At 38.6% G+C, this 22,670-nt stretch overlaps 1 protein-coding gene and 1 long non-coding RNA gene across 3 annotated transcripts in view; one reads left to right on the top strand and one right to left on the bottom strand.

Annotated features, from left to right (window-relative positions):
• LOC126382062 (adenylyl cyclase 78C) overlaps positions 1-22,670 on the top strand; it is a 212,406-nt gene that overhangs the window by 147,478 nt on the left and 42,258 nt on the right. For both annotated transcript variants that reach the window (XM_050031755.1, XM_050031754.1), the window contains one exon: positions 10,399-10,463. In XM_050031755.1, the coding sequence (XP_049887712.1) occupies positions 10,399-10,463 (65 nt within the window). The remainder of the gene's footprint in view (positions 1-10,398; positions 10,464-22,670) is intronic.
• The window catches only part of LOC126382195 (uncharacterized), a 28,898-nt gene continuing 20,551 nt past the window's right edge, over positions 14,324-22,670 (bottom strand). The window contains exon 2 of the long non-coding RNA XR_007569039.1: positions 14,324-14,916. This is a non-coding gene — a long non-coding RNA (uncharacterized LOC126382195). The remainder of the gene's footprint in view (positions 14,917-22,670) is intronic.

Below are 22,670 nucleotides of genomic sequence, written 5' to 3'. Positions count from 1 at the left end.
TTAAATACTATTGAATACTATAATTTGTTATTGATGTTTATGTGACAGTATAGATATTTAATTAAATAATTACCTTATAGGTTTTTCCTTTGTGTATGTGTTTGTACATTACATCAATGTATAATATGTTCTGTACATTGGTACACTGTTGAACTTGTTTTCAGGAATTCATGTCTAACAATGGAAGAAATACTGATAAACAGGTTATCCAAATTTGTCCAAGAAATAAGGAACTTAACTGATCAAGGTCACTGCCTTTGTAAGATCTCAATAGATCAGCATAATCTAGAAAAGGCACAAATTATAAAAACTAAACTTACAGCCATATTGTCACGCTTTACATGTGAACTATATAACTATTTCAAAATATGCAATAACCCTGACCCTGATGAGATATCAGATTTCACTACTTATCAACTACAAGGAGAAGAAGTCTTGGCAGAGTTGGACGCCAAGCTGAAAATTCAAGCGGATCAACCTTCAACCTCGACAGAAGTTAATAAATCATCAAGTTATAGCAAGTTACCGGATTTGAAATTACCCGAATTCAGCGGAAATCTGCTCGAATGGCATTCATTTTGGGATCAGTTCACGTCTAATATAAGACGAAGAAATTTAAATGATGTGGACAAGCTGCTTTATCTCAAGAGCTCACTCAAGGGAGATGCGGCAAGACTTGTAGATGGATTTGATACAACAAACCGTAGTTATAAACTTGCAGTTGATACCTTAAAAGCAAGATATGGGAAAGACAGTGAGATCATATATGCTCACCATAAGGCACTTACCATGATTAAAAGAGCTGGAAATATACAAGAGAGTCGACAAACCTTAGACGAAGTCTCAAGGCACCTTAGAATACTTCAGTCTATGAAGGAAAATACTAATACCAATCAGATTCAATACCTTATTATGGAAAAATTTCCTACTGATATTATTTACGAAATCAAAATGAGATTGGATGCTGAGGCAACAAACTCGATAGAAGAGATATTAAAACAACTCTCCATAGTAATATCAGCGAAGGAAGAAGCGAACAGAGTTACTCAAGTGAATACTTCAAACGAGACATCACCATATACGGTGGAAACATTACATGTGAACGAGGCCAATAATCCAAGAACAAATTATAACTCTAATGGAACAAATTACTATAAGAGGCAATGGAACACTGCGAATCCTAGGTCGTCTTCTTGGAATTCAAGACCAAATAATAAACCAACTAAAAGGAAATTCGATTCTAATGGAGAAAGAAATAATAAATTTCATGGAGGCAAAAAGGAGAAATGGTCATGTGTATTTTGTGATGGAGATCACAAAGGTGAATGCAATAAAGTTACTGCAATTGATGAAAGGAAAGCAAAATTAAAAGCCAGAAATAGATGTTTTAGCTGTTTTAAAACTGGTCACTTAGTACGTGACTGCAATAAAAAGAAAAATTGCCAATATTGTGGACGGTTTGGTTTCCATAATAAAGCATTATGTCCGAAGAGACTTCAAAACAAAGTAAAAGAGAATACGAGCGTACTGCATATTAGAGATGGATCTACGGTATTGCAGACGGCGGTAGCTGCGGTTCAAGGTCGTGATATTCTTAAGACCTGTCGGATTTTGCTCGATTGTGGTAGCCAACGAAGTTACGTCACTCGAGGGATCGCTGAAGAGCTGAATCTTCAAGTTGTAGAGGAAAATAATTTGGCGATATTTACATTTGGATCTCAGAAACCTCACGAACTGGAAAGCCCTCTAGTTAAATTGGCAATCGTTACACGAGACAAATCAATTAAAACCTTTTACGCCAATGTTGTACCTTCAATATCGCACGGTGTTTCACAGCCTGACAAGGAATTACTGGACTCGAGTACCCAAGAAAAATATCCACTCGCTGATGATGGTTCATTATCAGACCGCATCGACATTCTACTCGGAAATGACTACTATTTCACCATCATATCTACAAAGAAGATGTGCATCAAGGAAGGCTTGTACTTGGTTGATTCTGAATTTGGTTGGATTCTTTCTGGTAAAATACCGAACAAGTTAAGTGAACAACTGTCGGTACTGACATATTTCCAATCTTCGTGTGAAGTTAAACTGGATCCACCTGATCTACCGTTAGAAAGTGGAAACATAAAACTCTTATGGGATTTAGAGTCGATAGGGATTACCGATTCACCAAAGTCCACACTGGAAGAGGAAGCAGTTCATCATTTCAATAAAACTACCCAGTTTGAAGATGGGAGATACCAAGTAAAATGGCCTTGGATGCACTACCCTCCCGAACTTCCATCGAATTATGGTCTCGCAATTGGTAGATTAAAAAGTTTATTGAAACGATCGGATACTGAGACCCTCGATACCTACTATGAGATCCTCAAGGAGCAGTTGGATGCCAAAGTTATAGAAGCTGTCGAACCTTTAGCTTCTAATAAAACAACTCATCCTGTACATTATTTACCACATCATATGGTACACCAAAACGGAAAACGAGGCCGCGTAGTCTACGACGCCTCCGCAAAAATTAATGGCGAAAAGAGCTTGAACGAGTGTTTGTACAGAGGACCGTCAATGATAGGAGACCTCACTGGTTTGATCATTAGCTTCAGGTCAAACAAGGTGGCTATGTCGGCTGATGTTGAAAAGGCCTTTCTTCAAGTAGGCCTTCAAGCAGAAGATAGAGACGTAACCAGATTCCTGTGGATCAAAGACCCTAACAAAGAACCAACCGATGACAATATAATACAGTATAGATTTTGTAGAGTTCCGTTTGGAGTTATTTCAAGTCCATTTATACTAAATGCCACTATAAAACACCATTTGTCAAGCTCTGACAACGAGAACGTAAGAAATCTAGCAGATCACATATATGTGGATAATGTCATTACCGGAACAAATGATACAGAAAAGGCTTTGGAACTATATCGTGTCTCTAAGGAAACATTTCAACAGATTTCTATGAACTTGAGAGATTGGAGTTCTAATTCAAAAGATTTTATGCGACAAGTTCCAGATATTTCTTCAAATCAAATAGTTAAAATACTGGGTTTAAACTGGCACCTAGAAGATGATACACTTCACATCAAAACATGTGCAAAGGATAACACAAATACTAAGAGAGGTATCCTAAAAAGCGTTGCATCTGTGTATGATCCATGTGGCTATGCCGTACCAGCACTTCTATCAGCAAAATTACTTTTACAAGATTTATGGAAAATGAAAATAAAATGGGACTCACCATTACCCAAAGATATTGTTGATAAATGGGTTGACATCAAACAACATTTGAATGAAATTGAGGAAGTAAGTCTAGATAGATGTTACCTGAAAAATGCGCAGAGTAACGACTGTGAAATACATTGCTTTACGGACTCTTCAACCAGAGCTTATGCAGCAGTGGTTTATGTAGTTGGAGAAGATGAGAAGAGTTTTGTGATTGGCAAATCTCGTCTCGTACCAATCAAAGATCAAGAACATTTGAAAATACCACGTCTGGAGTTACTTGGAGCATTAATTGGAAGTCGTCTGATACAATATGTAACTAAATTCATTAATTTGAATGTAAGCAAGCAAGTGCTATGGACTGATAGTCAGATTGTCATTGATTGGTTCAACTCGAATAAGCTATTGACTCCATTTGTGTCAAGGAGGATCGAAGAGATAAAACGTAATAAAAACTTGATTGTCAGATACGTACCGTCAGAACTTAATCCAGCTGATGCAGCTACTAGACCAACGAATTCTATCGAAGACGGAAGAAAGTGGTTGACAGGACCAGACTTTCTACTTCAAGATCCGAATACTTGGCCTACACATACAAGGAGTGATACAATTTTTTTGATTGGGGAGGATCTGACGAGTACTGATGATGTACAAGATAAGATCCCTGAGTCAATGGTTGTAGAGAATGAAGATAACTCTCATGACGACCACCAGTTAATGGAACGAGGAATAGAAACTGACTCACATAATACACTGGAAGAAATTAGAAAAATACAGTCAGAATATTTTAAAGAGGAAGTGAATGGTAAAGAAACAAGTCTCAGTCGTAACCTTGGATTGTTCAAGGATGTAGATGGTATCTTACGATGCAAGGGCAGGTTTAGGAATGCCAACTGGTCATTTGATAAGAGGTATCCTATGATAATACCTAAGGATTGTAACTTTACCAATAAAGTAATCAAAGATACACATGAAAGGAACTACCACGTTGGTGCTAGTCATACACTAAGTATAATTCGGCAAACCTACTGGATACCGCAAGGCAAGAGACAAGTTTTGAAGATCTTAAAGAAATGTCCACGTTGTTCGAAGCATGGCGGTGGACCCTTCAAACTACCACCCACACCTGCGTTGCCATATGAAAGGGTTAATTATAGCAAAGCCTTTACGTTTACTGGAGTAGATTATTTAGGACCTGTATTGGTCAAAACAGAGACAGGTACCAGCAAAAGATGGATATGTCTATTTACATGCCTTGCAGTTAGAGCTATACACTTAGAAGTTGTGCAAGATTTATCAGCTGAAGAAGGACTATCCGCTCTTAGGCGAATGTGTTCTACTAGAGGAGTACCAGAACTTATTACTTCTGACAATGCCTTACACTTCAAATTGATATCTGACATAGTGTCTAAACCATACTGTGTTCAAAATAAGATAAAATGGCGATTTATACCCGAACTTGCGCCTTGGTTTGGAGCTTTCTATGAACGACTAGTAGGACTAGTGAAACATTGTATGCGTAGAACACTACAAAAACACCTATTGAATGATAGTCAACTGTCAACGATAGTAAAAGAAATAGAAGCTGTATTAAACACGCGACCTTTAACCTCTGTTGATGCAGAACTAGAGTTTATTTTGAAACCATCTGATTTTCTTCAACCTGGCAGATGTCTCATAATGGAGACCGCGCAGAATGGACTACCAATACAAGGTACATCAACGAAGACCAACTTAATTAAAGGATGGAAGAAGGCTCGTACAATACTACAAGAGTTCGAAGAAATGTTTCAAAATCGCTACTTACCAAGTCTACGTGAGAGATATAATCACTCGCTTAAACAACCACGTGTGACTTCTAAGTTAAATCCGCAAGAAGGCCAGATAGTTCAAATCAAAGGAGATAAAAACCGTGAAGGTTGGAAAGTCGGGAAAATTATCTCTTTGATCAAAGGCTCTGATGGATTGGTTAGAGTAGCTCAAGTTAAAGTAGGAAACTCTATCTTTACGCGATCTATTGCGCACTTGTATCCTCTGGAAGCCGAAGATGAGGAACAATATGATCCAGTACCTCAAGATACTACCAAGAATTCAGAACCCCTTTGGTTGCCTTCGGATCAGTCAGTGAATACACCTGATGTTGCGACAGAAGACGTAGATGATATACATATAGATACATGCAACAACAATAAAACTACAAATGCTGAAGACATAGAAAGAACTTATGATATTTTGAATGTGACAAATAAAACGGCAGTGACTGAGAATGAAAATGAGAATGATAACAGACTTAATGAGTTAATAAATGATGATGATAAAATAATGGACAATGAATCATTGGAACAACAACCTGAAATAAATAGACCAAGACGGACTGCAGCGGTTCGAGCCCTTCAAAAGATAAGGGAATGGACACGCAATTTAATGATTACCTTACAACTCTAATTGTTCCCGGCGGGAGTGTCGCGGCGTTTCCGCGAGATGTACATATTGTAATATAGCAATACTGATTAGTCTATGGTAAGTTGTCTCTGATATCGTTATCTAGTTGCTATGGTTACCTAACTGTTTTTCACAAGTTCAAACTTCCCACGTGAAGATGTAATTTTGAGATGTGAAATTAATATGTGTTGAAAGAGGGAGTCCAGATATGTATTGAAAGCTAAGTACCTTAGAATAGTTTCTTAGTAGTTTATTACTCCATGGTTCTTATTGGTGCTATATCCCTAGATGTTACTTTGTCTAAGAGACATACACTGGAGGTAGATGTATGGATCTGTCGGTGCTTGTATGCAGGACTTATTTGCAATGCTTATTATAAATGTGGTTCACCCAATGTTCATCATTGGGTTTCCCCCGGGGAAGATGACTGTCTCAGGCTGTAACGTGGTATACAGCCAACTTGTATCTCACATATGGTGTTGGTGTTATACAGGTGAGCCTTTGGATCTATTGTAAGTTGTTCAATATGGACTCCATTGCGGTTTCTGTTCGACCGGGTCATGGCATTGTCCGCCGATATTGATATATCAGGTGGAGTGGGTGTTGCCCGAAGCCAGTCTACATTGTGTTAGACATACCACGCTATGTGGTGACCACGAATTGCAAGATAGACAAAGTAACTTATAATTATTGTGTTTCTCAAGATAGACAGAGGTATTTGGTGATTCCATGCAGAAGGAATCATATTATAATTTATGTTAACAGGTAACGATATCAGACCGATAAGCGAAGCAGAATCTATGTTAACCTGGCTGAACTGGGAACAGATGAATGAAGATATCATAATCAACGTGAAAGTCTAGTAAGTGCATAATTGTTATCATAACTGTTCTGTCGTCGCGATTAAGCTGTTTACTAGCTTCTTAGGTCACTTTATAGGCGGCGATAACAACAAACGTGACAAAAACATGCGTCATCTCCCTTTTTTCACGGGGTCCGCTTACCTAAGCTGAAGATTTGACAGGTCCAGGTACTGAAGAGACTGCCTGTCTGACCTTCCAACCCGCGAAGGGAAAACCAGCCCAATACAGGTTACATGCCTCCGAAAATGAATTTCTCGGAAATGTGGGTTTCCTCACGCTGTTTTGCTTCACTCTTGAGCAAGTGATAATCATTTATGTTCCAAATATGAATTCGAAAACAAATTCGACAGTAATTGGTGAGAGGCAAACGTTTTACCAACTGGACTACCACGGCTGACAAAAACATGCATCATGCGAAATGTCTATTTTTAAAGACAGTCTGTTGAAGCGAGTAGGCGTGTAGACATTTGTTCGGACAGTCACTCAACAGGTACATTTAAAATGTAGGTCTTTGACGCAAGCATATAATAAAGAACAATACTACGTATAGAATGGCAGCTCTCCGCTCCGCACCAATTCGTATCAGGTGCTGAGCTAGATTTACCTCACCCCCTTGTTTCGAATCCTCACATAAAATAATGTGGCAACACTGGTTTTTTAAGTTTTTAATTCGACCGCAAGATGGCGCGTCTAACACTCTTTACTCACTCTCTCAACAATGTAAAACTATAATATTATAAATTCAGTCCAAATTTAACTTTTATGTGCAATTTTATTTAAATTTACTCCAGCTCCGCTCTCCTCTAGGTTTTATTTTAGTCTACATAGCCATAGGCGCTAATTCCTGCAGACGCCATCTAATTTTATTTTAAGTTACCTATACCTGTAATTTTCTTATCCGTTGAAAAAGAAAGAGACGGGTAATCGACAGGCATTTAAAATATGTATATGGAATACACGTCAATTTTAAGCAGAAATCTAAAACAACCGTCTAACGTCGAACGGATTGCATACCAGCGAGATGCCTAAACGGGTTATTCATTCATTTTAACTAACTTCATCCGTCCCTTTCTTTTTCGGCGGATAAGAAAATGACGGGTATAACTTAAAATAAAATTAGAAGGTGTCTGCAGAAATCGAGGCCATAGGCTGCTAAGGAGTAAGGGGGAGCGCGTGGGGATTGTCTGTCTCGCTTGCTCTTAAGCAGTAAGGACTCCTTACTAAGGAGGCAGACGGTAAATGAGATTAATATATGAAATATTCGGAGTATAACGCAAGATGAATTAAACCCATTACATTCAGGGTTGTATAGCGACAGTGACAGTTCCGAATTTGGAAGGAGTTTGTATGAAATAGTGTCGGGCCCGGATTTCTGTGTAAACAGCAGTAAATCTCATACATACATAATATCCCGCCTATTTCCCGTCGGGATAGGCAGAGGCCACGGAATTCCACTTACTACGTCCACTACAAGAAACATTCATAAAAGTGACAATGAAATGCATCTGTTTTCTGCAATGTCTATTCTTAACCGAGTGTGAAGTGAGTGGGCGTGACAGCATTATATGCGGTCAGTTATTATGCGTCATCGGTGTTTGACGCACGTCAACTACACAATATCCATCACAGTACTACGTGGATTGAGAGAGAGTTTATGTGCAGTCATGGGTAATATTATGTACCCACTTTAGAACCTTGTCGCACTATCATATTTGCCATTTAATCTTCTTCAAATTCAAAAATATCTTTATTCAGTAGGTAACATAGTTACATTTTGGATTGTCAATTTTTACATCCGTCGTCTCATCCGCTTAAAACTATTGCAGCTTCTCACAACTTGTATAGCCGTCTTCTATAGTGTGGGTTGTGAGGTGGATGATCAACCTTTTCAACCCTGGTGGCAGGGTTGCTATTGAGCCGCCAAAGGCCCCTGACATGGCTCTTGTAATGACTACTCACTTACGTAAGTAGTAACCGGGACCAACGTCTTAACGTGCCTTCCGAAGCACGAATCATTTCGGACAATCAGGAGATCAGCCAAACCAAACTAGGAGGGATCACAAAGTGAATTTTGTGATATGTCTTGGGTTTTGAACCCGGGACCTGCAGATCGTGACCCCAACGCTCAACCACTGGACCACGGACGCCGTCTGATATTTAATGAGACTTACGGTTTAATTTGTCAAAAAAGCTAATGTGACATGGTATCAAATCGTATACATATTACATGTTAATGCTATCTGTGGCAAATCTACAATAAGTCACGTCATTCCCATAAAAGTGCAAGTAACTCGAGTTGTTATAATTTTATTTCATTACGCGCTGTTGAACATTCGCGCGTCTGCGCGAAGGTTCAGAAGAAGAGGCGTAATGTTAGACAGTATATCTCGTCTTACCGCTTATATAGCGCTTTTGTGGTTCCGTCAGCACAAAAGCGATTTATCTAAATAATTAGATATACGTGGAGGTAAACCGCGCTGCGAAAAGCGACAAATAATTACGAACCTCGCGAAAATGTTTCATAATTGTGTTTAGAAATGTTTCCTTTTAACTTTCATCATCATCTCCCTAGCCTTATCCGTTTTACACAGGGTCCGCTTACCTAACCTGAAAATTTGTTAGGTCCGGTTTTTTACAGAAGCGACAGCCTGTCTGACCTTTCAACCCGCGAAGAGAAAACCAGCCCAATACAGGTTGGGTCACATACCTCGGAAATGTAGGTCTCCTCACGATGTTTTCCTTCGCCGCTGAGCACGAGATAATCATTTATGATCCAAACGTGAGTTCGAAAACAAATTCGACAATCATTGGTTTAGGCCTGTGCTGGATTAGAACCTGCGACCTAAAAGTGAGAAGCAAGCGTTCTACTAACTAAGCTACTACGGCTCCAAGTGTTTCCTTTTGACTTTAAAAACAACTTTTACAATTTCCGTCATTTGTTTTGAGGCTTGCGTATGCTTGATGTTTGATGATAATTTTCATCTTTCACCAACTTGTTCCGAAATTGTTTTTATGATCTTTATTTTACCTTATCTTTACTCTTACACCATTATGGACGGCGATACGGCTCACCTCCTATCACGTAGGTTTAACAGAAACCTCGGTGAGGTGTGGGATTTAGTTCATCTTTCCATAGGTGTACCTCTGTCTAAGCCATGTGGGATATAGTCGCTTTTGTATTTAAGTACTTTTTCAATATGAGGCTGTCTGGAAGAGATTTACAAGCTTCATTTAATGTGTTTAATATGTATTGGTTTTTGTTTTCTTCGTTATTCATTCTCACTTTAGTATGTGGAAGCCTTTGGGGGCTCAATAACCCTGACACCAGGGTTGATGGGGTCAGTCGTCGATTTTTTAAAATTAAACTGTAAACCTTAAAATGTAATTCATAATCATAAACTGCCTATATACATCCCACTGCTGGGCACAGGCCTCCCCTCAATCAACCGGAGGGGGTATGGAGCATACTCCACCACGCTGCTCCACTGCGGGTTGGTGGAGGTGTTTTTTACGGCTAATAGCCGGGACCAACGGCTTAACGTGCCCTCCGAAGCACGGAATCATCTTACTTTTTCGGACAATCAGGTGATTCAAGCCTAAAAAGTCCTTACCAAACAAAGGACAGTCTCACAAAGTGATTTCGACAATGTCCCCATCGGGAATCGAACCCGGACCTCCAGATCGTAAGCCTAACGCTCTAACCACTAGACCACGGAGGCTGTTAATTGAAAAAAAATTAATTATATTATTAAATTGGCCCCGATTCCTTTTTTTTGTTTTATTATAAAATTTTATTTTGTTTTATTTTAAGAACCTTCCAGAATGCAATCGCTATCACAAATATTACTCACGCTGTGTCATCTGTTCCTTGCAGGGCGGACACGCCTGGAGACGATGGTGGAGCTGCCCTCAGCCATCGAGGACTGTGCTACTGACGTGGTGAGTCATCAATCATCAGTAGTATTCGGGATAGGTAGTGTCATTTGAGGTAAATTACCTTGAATGTTGTGGCTAATGTGGATATGACCACGAGATTTTTGAGACTGTCTGATTGCGTTACGTTATAATATTGACCCTAACCCTTTCCTTTCGGGGATACAGGCGCGATGCTTTGTTGTGTGGCACCACAATTGACTCTTCCTCCGTATGGGTTATGAAGTTGATTACCAACCTCATCAACCCTAGTCAGTCAGGGATAACCTGGCCCAATAATAATATTGGGCCGCCAAAGGCCCCTGACATGGCTCATGTAACGACTACTTATTTATATCAGTAAGCAGTAACCGGGGTCAAAGGTTTGGCGTGACTTACGAAGTATGGATCATCTCGCAAGAAATTGTTTAAAAGTAAACTGTTTAGGAAAAATGAAATAGTTTGTTGACCCAGACAAAAAGTCAAGACAAAAATACATAGGTAAATAGTTATAAACAAAAAAACGATACAAATACACCATATGCCTTTCTTCGCAAGCCACAATAAGCCGTTGCTCCCGGTTACCACTGAGGGGTTAAAAAGGCCACATCAAAGCAATTCATCTCAAAAAGCAATATTGCTATTTGACATTTGCTTGCATTGCGCACTTACTTTTATATGCGCAAATGTCAAATTGCAATATTGCCTTTTTAGATGAGTTGCTTCGATGTGGCATTTTGACCCCCCTGATGTAAGTATGTAGTCGTTACATGAGCCATGTCAGGGGCCTCTGGTGGCTCAATAATAACATTAATAACCCTGTCACAAAGGTTGATGGGCTTGGTCATCCACCTCACAATCCACACGATAGAAGAAGGCTGTCTCGTTTTCCGAAGTCGTTTGCAACTTGACGAAACACCAAAACAGAAGGAACATTAACAACAAAAATCTATTCATACGCGAATCGTTAAACTCACTACTTTTTTTACACGCAAAGCTATTTAACGAAGAAATCCCATTCAGTGTCGATACCAGAAATAACGTAACATTACGCCGTATCGTAAACGTAACGAGTGCGTTAATTTGACGATTAACGAGACTCCGCTGTTAGTGATGCCAATGCGTGGCGTTAACGATGTAACTATGGTTGAATTTATGATACCACAATGTATATATATATATATATATATAAGTGATATGTATATGTATATATATAAGTGATACCACAAATACCACAAATCTTACAAGTGGTATTAAATAGGTATTTACATAAATGTTTCAAAGGTAAGCGGAGCAGTCGATCCCGGTTATTATTTACTTAAGTAAGTGTGTATTCCCGGGAATGTACCCAGCAGTTTTTTTTTTTTGACGTGACTTGTTGTAGATTTGCCGCAGATGGCATTAACTACTTGGCCGGACAAATGGGGAGCGCTGAAGGCTCTCACCCGGTACAACGTTTAAGACAACAGGCCTGAGGGTGCCCAGTTGGGCGCGAACCTCGGCTCAGGGCGTCGTCTGAGAGGGAAAATATTTGAAAGAATTAATCGACCCTAGTGGGTCGATAGCGATAAGCGCTGAATGAGGGAAATCGTCGACCACGCCGGCGGGTTCCCAGCAGTAAAAGGGCGCAAAACTTATGCAAAAAGAGCTTTATTACCTAACCTTTAGACACATAAGATCAGAGTACAAGAAAAAACAAATTGAAAAAAAAAGCAACCAATGTCCTTACTATTAAAGAGATTTTACAACAGAAACATTCCCACTTTGGGCATATTCCTGGGAACGGCACATCACTTACATGAGCCATGTCGGGGGCCTTTAGCGGCTCAATAGTAACCCTGACACCGGGGTTGATGAGGTCGGTGACTAACTTCACAACCCACACGAGAGAAGAAAAAGAAGGCGGATTACATAATAGACACTGGTGCTAATTCCTGTAAACACCATCTAATTTTACTTTAAGTTATATCTGTCATTTTCTCATCCGCCGAAAAGGAAAGGGACGGATAATCGATAAGCATAAAATTTATGGAACACACGTCAATTTTTAGCACAAATCTAAAACAACCGTCTAAAAATTTCATATTGGCCAATAACCCGACAGAATTATGTTAACAGCACACGTCAAACGGTTTGCATACCAGCGAGATACCTTTTTGATTCGCCCGGGTTATTAATTCATTTACACATTCTTCCTTAAAATAAAGAGCTGTCAATCATCCGTCCCTTTCCTTTTCGGCGGGTAAGAAAATGATAGGTAAGTATAACATAAAGTAAAATAAGGAGGTGTCTGCAGGAATCGGGGCCAATAGAAATCAGAAATCAGAAATCAGAAATCAGAATCATTTATTCAACGTAATTATCATGGATAAACTTGTTGAAGGTCAATGTAACATTTTTGAATTTACGTCATTTCGCAAGGTGTTATAAGGCTAAGGAGAAGAAATGACAAGAAACTGCAACAGCAACACATCTTTTAAAAACCAATGAGGATATACATTACAAGTTATTTAATAACTAGAGGAACACATTCAATACCAGACATTTTTATCATTTAGGTAGTCATTAATCTTATAATAAGCTTTTTTACATAAAGTAAGCTTCACGTGAGCTTTAAATTTATTTTCCGACAAATTTAAAATATTATCTGGTATTTTATTGTAAAAACGTATACATAACCCCAAAAAAGATGAATTTAATTTACTTAATCTAGAATTTTGAATAGCAATTTTATGTTTATTTCTTGTATTGTAAGTATGCCTTTCACAGTTTCTCGGAAGGAGATGTAATATCAACTCCAACCCTTTCCCTTCGGGGATACAGGCGCTATGCTTTGTTATGTGGCACCACAATTAGGAGCAACCGAACATTGACTCTTCTATCGTGTGGGTTATGAGGTGGATTACCAACCTCATCAACCCTAGTGTCAGGGTTATTATTGAGCCACCAAAGGCCCCTGACATGGCTCATGTAACGACTACTTACTTATATCAGTAGATAAGCAGTAACCGAGGCCAACGGTTTAGCGTGCCTTACGAAGCATGGATCATCTTGATTTCGGACAATCAGGTGATCAGCCGGAACGTTGTCTAGGGGTCTATTTCAAGGGACTGTAATCTGAATATACCGCAGCGGGTCGCAATATCTATTTCCATTTCCAGTGTAAACCACTGTCCCATTACACCGCTACATACAATCAGAGTTAGGTCGAACCTCCGCTGCTAAGCTACAAATATTATTAGCGTCTTCTTTTGCTATCGTGTGCGTTGTGAGGTGGAATACCAACCTCATCAACCCCGGTGTCAGGGTTACTATTGAGCATGTCCGTATACACAACAGGACCCTTCGTCTGATTCGATCGACAACCAGAGTTTCACTTTCGTAATATTTAGTACCTTCCGAGTAGTGTAAGAAAAATAATAGTACCTTTACAGTTAAACAAAAAACTTGAATTAATTTCCAGCAGGACCCTCCGTGGTTTGAAGGTCTTCGGACCATTGGTGTATATCCCTGTATAGCGGTGCATTAGTACCTTCAGATTATCTTCGTTTTCTTTTAAAACAAATATTAGTTTATAAGAAATAAATCTACAAAATTTTTATACTGCCAGCAGGACCCTTTTTTGTTTTGGTGCTTTCAGTCCAGACATTCATATTTCCTAGCAGCAGTATATTAGTACTTTTCAAAAAAATATCGCTTAATTAAAAAAAAAATGTATTAAAAAGTAATAAGACTGATTCTTTATCAGAGAAAATATTCTAACACTTTTATTTATGTGATGCAACCAATGATCTACTATGATCTTTATTAACCCACGCTGAACAACGTTTGATTGATAATTTCTATTGGTAATTGTAATTTTGATTGGTAATTGTAATTTTGATTGATAATTCCTAATGTAAATTTTTGTAAATATAATTTATTTTTTGTTATAATTTTCATTGTGTTTTCCTTTTTGACGATATCAAACTACGTACCTACCTAATATAACATGAAAACTGTTTTTTATTTCATTGGTTGCATCACATAAATAAAAGTGTTAGAATATTTTCTCTGATAAAGAATCAGTCTTATTACTTTTTAATACATTTTTTTTTAATTAAGCGATATTTTTTTGAAAAGTACTAATATACTGCTGCTAGGAAATATGAATGTCTGGACTGAAAGCACCAAAACAAAAAAGGGTCCTGCTGGCAGTATAAAAATTTTGTAGATTTATTTCTTATAAACTAATATTTGTTTTAAAAGAAAACGAAGATAATCTGAAGGTACTAATGCACCGCTATACAGGGATATACACCAATGGTCTGAAGACCTTCAAACCACGGAGGGTCCTGCTGGAAATTAATTCAAGTTTTTTGTTTAACTGTAAAGGTACTATTATTTTTCTTACACTACTCGGAAGGTACTAAATATTACGAAAGTGAAACTCTGGTTGTCGATCGAATCAGACGAAGGGTCCTGTTGTGTATACGGACATCTATTGAGCCGCCAAAGGCCACTGACATGGCTCATGTAACGACTACGTACCACATCAGTAAGAAGCAACCGTGACCAACGACTTAACGTGCCTTCCGAAGTACGGAGTATTAGCGTCAAAATGGTGTGACCAATTGCTTAATATAAATGTTATGCCTGTCGATTACCCGTCCCTTTCCTTTTCGGCTGATAAGAAAATGACAGTTAAGTATAACTTGAAGTAAAATTAGATTGTGTCTAACGATCAAACTTAATTGTATACTCAGTTATAAAGAAAGAAAAGTAAAAGTTTCAAAAGTAAGTAATCAAAAATATTACCTTGTTATATATCTCACTGTGGACAATATGCTTTAAGAAGGGCACGGTTTGGGTCAACATTCGAGCATATATTTGCGACCGAAGCAATACGATCGGTCGGGGTACATTCGGTTTATATTACGAACCGATTTGGAAACACAAGTAAAGCTCACTTTGAAGGATAAACTCGATTCTCTTGGCAAGCCGCAGTCGCGTAATAAGATAGCACACCGAAAATAGAATTGCTAAAAACTGGGTCAAGTTCTTTTTGGGGTATTGTTGGGTTAGAAATGTCAAGATGTAAAACAGTCTCAAGTGCTTTTCTCGTGTGGTTTATGAGATCAATAACCGACCTCATCAACCTTGGTGTCGTTGTTACTATTGAGTCGCATGCCAATGACATACGACTACATACTTACTTAAGTAAATAATAGCAGGGACCAACGGCTTAATGCAACTTCCGAAACACAGGTTTTCTTACTTCCTGGCAATCGGACGATCATCCGCCATGTCCTCCCCAAACTAAGGATCAAGTGTGTTTTTCTGATAACCCACTGGGATTCGAACTCTTGAGCCACATTTCAACGTCGCACTTTCTGAATTAGACGCCATTGTTTTTGTAGTTTGTCATCAGGATCCCGATCTCGCGACATCTCGTCTAATTTTTTGTGATCAATCATGAAGCATAATGACGAGATTCCGTTCGAGATTGACGGGATTGGGCGAATCTCCTTGAGTTATGCTTTTTTTGTTTTGATTATGCTGACTTCCTAAGAAAACCTAATTATTTAGTTAGTAACATTGAAGAATAAAGATTTAAGATTTCTTTTAAAAAATATTTTGTTTTAATTAACCTCACTATTACTACTTGTTTGTACAAGCAGTTTTCATCGTTTTTAGCCATCCTACCTTTGCATTTTTTTATGAACTAAACGAGATCCCGAAATTTTCGCGAGATTGATATTTCCAATCCCGCGGGATCTCGAATTTACGATATCGAATCGGGATTGCATTCCCTAGTCAGGCAGCGCCGTGAATGTTAAATACGGGAACCGAAAAGTGCCAAAGAGGACGCTATTGATCCGTTGTATTACATTACGACTAGTCGTGTTACAACGTACAGCGCCGAATACATTCCGATATTCATTTAACCGTATTCAATCCAGCTGTTCGAGTGGCGGAATACTGGGCTGAAGAAATCTGAATGCCATCGAAACGACAAGAAGAAGAATCCAGCTAATTGTTCTTCTTATCGTGTGGGTTGTGAGGTGGTTATTATTGAGCCGCCAAAGGCCCCTGACACGGCTCATGTAACTACTACATACTTACATCAGTAAGTAGTAACTGGGACCAACGGCTCAACGTGCCTTCCGAAGCACGGATCATCTTTCAGACAATCAGGTGATCAGCCTGTAATGTCCTAAACAAACTAGGGAAGTGATTTTTGTGATATGTCCCCACCGGGATTCGAAACCGAGGCCTCCGGATCGTGAGCCCAACGCTCAACCACTGGACCACGGAGGCCGTTATCCGGCTAATTGTTGACCCGTCGCTTTACAAAACGGCATTGTTTTGAACAAAAATCTGCTAACTGTAATGCGATACGGCGAATTATACAATCCGGCTGCGACATGTACAGTCATGAGCAATATCATTTACACACTTTAGAACCCTGTCGCACTATCATATTTGACATTTAACGAGACTAATGGTTTAATTTGTGAAAACAGTTAATGTGAAATGGTTTTAAATTGTATACAAAAGGGCATTTTATTCTTATTTCTATGTTTATATGATCAGATCTGCTTTCATCTCATTAGTATTCTAGGAGTAGTCTTGCCTTATGACGTCTGGTTCGTAACATCTCATATTTTATGTTCTTTATATTCCATCTTCGTTACATTTGTCTCAACGTAATAACTGAGAGATGCTGCAGCGTATTAGTAAATAAGTAAGTAAGTAAATAAACTTTATTACCTCCACAAAACTTACATACACATACATACATAAACTCACGCCCGTAATCCCAAATGGGGTGGGCAGAGCCACAAGTAATCAAAGACAACTTGCAGCCACTGTTGATACGAAGTCCTAAGATGGATATGATGAACCTTATGGTGATAAGGGATCAGCCTATCGCCCATAACATTAGTCCATCATGTTAGAGGACGCAATCCCTCTGTCGGTTTTTACGACATGCCCGGGAAGACAAGCAGCTGAACGTGTTCTATGTTTTTTATTTGCTCCCAGAACAGCATAGAAGCAAAACTTACATTGGTACTTAATAATATAACAATGTTGTTACACAATACGTACAGGTATTGTAGAGACGGGAGCCTAAACTAGGATAACCTGTATTTTAGGACTCCAGGTCTCCACCTCCGGAAAACAATAATGGCAAGTAACATTATTAACGATTCCCAAGTACTCGTATTTGCAGAAGGTATACAAAATTAAAAAAAGGGAAATAACAATAAAAACAGCTGCAACTGAAGTGTGTGTGTGTGTGTGTGTGTGTGTGTGTATGTGTATGTGTAAGTGAGTGTGCGTGTGTGTGTGAGTGTGTGTGCGACTAAGTGCAAATTCGGTGGGAACCAGAGATTACTCTTTCACTTTGTTTATTTTACTGGAATTTATGTTTACCTTAGCGATTTTTACTGAAAACTAAATATCCCACCAAAAATATAAATGTGAAATGAAAGCCAAGTTCAATATTATGATATACCCATGCCTTGGTTGTTGACTTCAACGACAAAAGAAGTGAGATCTAAATGGGTGCCAAGTTCAATGGTCAGTCCTAAGATTTATTTATAACAACATAAAATATGACTTCTTCTAATTAAAGCACATAATAACGGGTTCTTACCGCGTTTAAATGGGGATATGGGGGTAACTAAAAACAATGTATAATTTCTTCTTATAACTTAAAATAATATATTGTAGCCTAAGGTCTGACTTGGCTAGTTTTTATATACGTACTTTTGTATGTATCGGCGCCTAATAGCGAAAACAAGTTTTCAAGCGTTTTTTTTAAGCCATGACATTCATATGTGAAAACCTTGCAATAGCCAAGTTGGTTTCAATCCAGCAGGGCTACATGCGCAATGTGATAAAATAATCGATCGATTCAATGAATTTTGACGAAATCGATAACTTTGTTGTTTCCCTAACACGCGTGTCACGTGATTTTGTTCGTATTTTAATAAAACGACATGAGTTCACATATTAGCACAAATCGACAAAACGACATAATTATATGGTCCAGTGGTTGAGCATTGGGCTCACGATCCGGAGGCCCCGGGTTCAAATCCCAGTGGGAAACTTTGTAATCCCTGGTTTGGTTATAACATTACAGGCTGATCACCTGATTGTCCGAAAGTAAGATGATCCGTGCTTCGGAAGGCACGTTAAGCCGTTGGTCCCCGTTACTACTTACTGATGTAAGTATGTAGTCGTTACATGAGACATGTCAGGGGCCTTTGGCGGCTCAGTTATAACCCTGACACCAGGGTTGATGAGGTTGGTATTCCACCTCACAACCCACACGATAAGAAGAGGTCAGAATCGATAAAATGACCGTGACATAATTTATCACATGTTAGCCCTACAGGTAATTGTGGTAAATGTTTTACTCGGAATGAAATTAATTGAAAGAAATCAAGGTTTTGTCGAAGAAAATCACATTAGAATGTGATTATTCAAAAAGGTGGTCTGGTCACGTGGTTTCCACAATAAAGTGTTGGGATCCAGTAAATACCTAATGGAATATATTTTATGACATTCGCATATACGTATAATCTAGTTTGTAGTTTTAATCTTGTTCTTCAATCGTGTGGGTTGTGCGGTGGATTACCAAACCTCATCAACCTTATTATAATAGCTTATAGTTATAATTCTGAGAGGAAATTTTTTTTTTTTTATAGTTTTGCATGAAGAAATACATCGACTGTTGAAATCAAATGAGAATACTCATCAGCATCCTCAGTGTATGAAGAGCCGTCCAATGACATTTTATTAATGAAACAAAATACTTATTCTAGTTTTACCTTCAATGGATCATAAATGATTATCACGTGCTCAGTGATGAAGGAAAACATCGTGAGGAAACCCAACTTCCCAAGAAATGCATTTTTGGAAGTATGTGACCTAACCTGTATTGGTCTGGTTTTCACAACGCGGGTTGGAAGGTCAGATAGGCAGTCGCTTCTGTAAAAAGCCGGACCTGTCAAATCTTCAGATTAGGTAAGCGGACCTTGTGGAAAACAGGATGCGTAATGCTACGGAGATGATGATGACCTTGAATGGACAATGGGATACATCACCCGGCTTATTATTGAAGTCGTTTTCACTCAAAAAATATTTTAACAAGCTATTTATTCGAATTAAAACTATTTAAAACCTAACTATGGTGACCACAGATTACACAAGTGTATGTGGGCGACAGCGCAGACCCATAAATCCGGTTTATAGTCCGGGTAAGAGGTTTATAAAGCGCCCGGTATTAGGGCGTGGGGAGAGTCACTAACAAATAAAAAGGATGCGGTGCACGCGCGGATGTAATTACGTCACAAGTCAATGAATTGAAGTCAATAACCCGCGATCTGTGCTCCTCCGTTTTCTTGGAGTTTTCGACGGTAGAATGGGAATAGGGAATCACGTTGGTCTAACAGGAAGCTCGGTGAGGCGTGGGTACATTAGTTCACGTCGCAAGATGACCTGCCAAAAGCCTTTTTCATTAGTTAGCTCGACAATCATAGACGGCGATACGGCTCATCAACTATCACGTTGTTATAAAAGCTCGGTGAGGCTTAGGTACCTATACAAGTAGCAATATAATTCTATACATAATGTGATCCAAATATCAAGCAACAATTATATTTTTCTACTCCTCTACTTTAATCTGGCATTTAAATAACCAAAAAGTCTAATATAAGTACATACATAATTAAACTCTTTGAAAAAGTGTACGCTCTATGGCCTATAAAAGCATTGTTTACAAAGTGTAACTGTACTATAATGTCGCCAAAAAAGCATTGTTGTTGTTTTTTTTTTTTTGACCTGGAAACTGGCACCTTTACTTTGTTTGGTGCCATAGATATACTATAAAAAAAGTATACATTTGCCGCCATTTTCCCATACCATTCAAAATTTACATCTTCATTTTTATAAATAAAATTTTTCTTTGTACTTATAATTTTTGTTTCATTTAAAATTACGTCGTCGTAGAAAAAGTATTGTATGCAACGTTGTATAACTAGGTCAAAAAATGCTCGTGGCGTCTCTTATTGCAATGTTCGCCAAGGCTCACATCGCAACTCACGCCACTCGCATTTTTTGACCCTTCTTATACAACTGTTGCATAAAATACTATTATATAAGATGCTTTTGCCATTACTTACATTGTATTTTTTAATAATGATGTACCCGAGTACATCATTATTAAAAAATGGTAAATAGGTTATTATCACGCTTAAATGAAACTGAACAACGCCATCTATATTGTTTTTGGTGAAAGTAGCTTGGAAAATCCCTCATTCGGAATTTGAATATTTTCAATCCTCTCGGGGAGCACCCCCTCTGATGTCACTATATCTGTAGTTGCTCTGCTTTACTATTCCAAACATTCGGTAAAGAAAGAAGCATTAAGTAAACTTAATGTTCGCGAAATAGAGCCGTAAAAAAAACTCGCATTGACTCAATTTTAAAATCATATTTCGATGTGCAAAGTCATCACCCAATCAGAATGAAGTCCTCAGTTCATTACTTACTTTGATCCAATAAATATTAATATTATTAAAAAATATTGACCAAACGAATCGACTTGTTTTCATTGTTCCAATGTTTGCCCGATCCCATGCATTTTCTCGTGTTTATCTCACCACCCAGATATTGCGGAGTGTAGGAAGCTTCGTTATTAAATAAAAATATGTTTACGTACTCAGATCTAAGCGCCTATCTCACTCGGACACGAGCCACCACAGTGGCGCCACAAACAAAATGTGTGTGTCTACTGCGTGTCTCATAAAGCCACGTTGAAGCAATTCATATAAAAAGCAATATTACAATTCTATGCGCATGTAAAAGTAAGTGCGCAATCCCAACAATGTAGCATTTTCAGACCTGGTGGTTAAAAAGGCCACTTTGAAGCAATTAATCTAAAAAAAACATTTGCGCATATGGAGGTAAGTGCGCAATGCACACAAATTTCAAATTGCAATATTGTTTTTTTAGATGTGTTGCTTTTATGTGGCCTTTTTAACCCCACTGGTCGCCGTAAAAAAACACCTCCACCAACCCACATTGGAGCAGCGTGGTGGAGTATGCTCCATACCCCCTCCTGTTAATTGAGGGGAAGCCTGTGCCCAGCAGTGGGACGTATATAGGCTGTTTATGTATGTTATGTGGTCGCAACAAAGTGGCCAGCAACCGAATCCCGAATAATTCCCCGCTGGTGACGCAACCGTGGTGTTCTAGTGAGATAGGGCCCTAATGATAAGGTCAGAGCAAAGGTCACGTCCTTATAATCTTATACGTCCAATATTAGTCATAAATAGTAAGTAGTTTCATTCTCACATAAAGAACTTTACACGTTTCACTACTGTACAAAGCTCAAGCTTATTTAACAAAGGGGGTATTAAAGTCAGACGGTAAGACTCACGCTTGTAATATCCCTATAGAGATTGGCAGACGGGCTCCGTGGATCGGTGGTTTAGCGTTGAACTCGAGATCCTGAGGCCCCATATTCAAATCCCGGTGGGGATATTTCACAAACAATCACTAGCCCTCCGCCCGCGACTCCGTCTGCGTGGACTTCGGTTATTGCGGTATCTATATTCCACCCCTAAATAGGTATTTTTGGCGTGAAAGCGTAACAGACAGAGATACATTCGCATTCATAATATTAGTAGGGATTTAGAACTGAAAACTCTGACTGCGCGTACGATGAGGAATAATTTTGATTCTGGTTTCTGCTTTAATAACCATTAGTTACATACAGTGCCCTCGCGGCATGGTCACCGCGCCGCGCACGCAGTGAATTATATCGACGGCTATGGCCAATAGCCGTACGACGTCTATCCACATAGATAGATGCAGTTGATTCTCAAAAAAGTGGCACCGCAACCTATTAACGGGTTTATGTTAAAACTTATTTTTAAGCATCTCGCTGATAGTTAAATTATCATAACATACGAGTATTTAAAAAACAGTCTTTTGAGGGAGGCGTAGTACTTTAAAGTAAATAGAAAATATAGAGGTATTATTAAAAATTAAGTTCGATGACGTTCACCTGTCTACCTAATAATATCGTTTACTAGCCCTAATACTAGCCCTATACATAGATTTTACGATTTCCTCAAAAATGGTTTGTAAAACTCGAACTTTTTAAAAAGTGTAAAATTAATTCTTTGGTGCCACTTTTTTCAAAAGTGCAAAATTAGTTAATTGGTGCCACATTTT

Source organism: Pectinophora gossypiella, chromosome 3, assembly GCF_024362695.1.
Source record: "Pectinophora gossypiella chromosome 3, ilPecGoss1.1, whole genome shotgun sequence".
Lineage (NCBI taxonomy): Eukaryota > Metazoa > Arthropoda > Insecta > Lepidoptera > Gelechiidae > Pectinophora > Pectinophora gossypiella.
The sequence above is the reverse complement of the archived record's forward strand: the minus strand, read 5'-3'. Positions and strand labels throughout refer to the sequence as shown.